Source organism: Entamoeba dispar, genomic scaffold (assembly GCF_000209125.1).
Source record: "Entamoeba dispar SAW760 scf_1105229462237 genomic scaffold, whole genome shotgun sequence".
NCBI lineage: Eukaryota > Evosea > Mastigamoebida > Endamoebidae > Entamoeba > Entamoeba dispar.
The window spans coordinates 1-1,232 of record NW_001855092.1 but is presented as its reverse complement, the minus strand read 5'-3'; the positions used below and the strand labels follow the sequence as shown (position 1 = coordinate 1,232).

Sequence of the window (1,232 nt, the reverse complement as noted above, 5' to 3'; positions counted from 1 at the left end):
TAAAAAAATAATATTTGGGGATTTAGCTGTTAATCAATATGGTAATTATGTATTCAACACCTTTTAGAAAATGGAAATCAGCAACAACATAATTTAGTTATTTCAGAAATGAAAGGCAAATTCTGTGAGTATTCAATGAAAAAATATTCAAGTAATGTTGTAGAAAAATGTGTTCATTGTTGTACTTCAGCTCAACGTGATAATTTCATTGATGAAATTTGTTCTAAAAAAGATAATGAGATGCTTCTCAAATTAATGAAAGACCCTTATGCTAATTATGTTATTCAAACACTAGTCGAAGTAATGGATGATGACCAACGCTCTAAATTTATTGAACAAAATATTCTTCCAAATGTTTCATCGTTAAGAAGAGTTTCATATTCTAAACATCTTTTACAACGACTTAATATTCAAGTTGAAAGTTAAGTTAAATAGTTATTTTTTAAATAAGTTTGGTTTATTTCATTTTTTTAATAGAAACAAGATATTCAATCAGCAAAGTTCTTTGTAATATTAAATATTATGTGTTATAATGTATTTACAATAGACATTATTGTTATTAATGAATATACATTACTTTTATGTTATGTTATTTTATTATTGTTTGTATTGATTTTATTTTTCATTAAATTTGATTTATTATTTTATTTTTTTTTTATTTTACAGATCCTTTTAACAATATAGAATATACATCATATTTTGTTGCCATGGCTATTGAGTATTGTAATAGAGTCTTGTAATGAAAATCAAACAACAAACAGGTATTCAAGTTCAAAGAAAAGAAAGAACTTCAATAACAATAAAATGAATAATAATTATGATAAAAGAAATAACAAGAAAAAAGTGAATAGAAAAAGAAGAACACAAAGAAAAACAAATAAGAAACAAAGTAAATATAATGATAATAAACATTATACAAATAAGAGATCTAAGTTATTAACAATAAATGAAAATGAAATGAAAAATAAAAGAATAAGAAGTGAAGTTGTGAAACGAGAATAATTAAAAATACATAAAAAATAAGAAGATAAAGAGAATGTATAATTCTCCAAGAATTATATTCAATAATAAATACTAAAATAATAAAGAAAATCAAAGAAGAAAACAAATATAAAACAAAATAAATGAAGAATATATTAAAACAAATGAAAAATGAATCAAAAACAAAAAACAAAGAAATGAAATAAAACTAGAAGAATAAAAAATTAAAAATAACATAAATAAAAACACAA

At 20.9% G+C, this 1,232-nt stretch overlaps 1 protein-coding gene across 1 annotated transcript, besides 2 other annotated features; it reads left to right on the top strand.

Moving 5' to 3' along the window:
* Positions 1-38: 38 nt before the first annotated feature.
* On the top strand, positions 39-426 carry EDI_186900 (pumilio, putative; the record flags this gene model as incomplete). The annotated part of the gene is made up of 2 exons (XM_001739563.1): positions 39-41; positions 82-426. The coding sequence occupies 2 exons, from the start codon at positions 39-41 to the stop codon at positions 424-426; spliced, it is 348 nt and encodes a 115-aa protein (XP_001739615.1).
* A 151-nt stretch (positions 427-577) lies between these two features.
* Positions 578-663: a microsatellite.
* A 1-nt stretch (position 664) lies between these two features.
* Positions 665-1,232: a repeat region.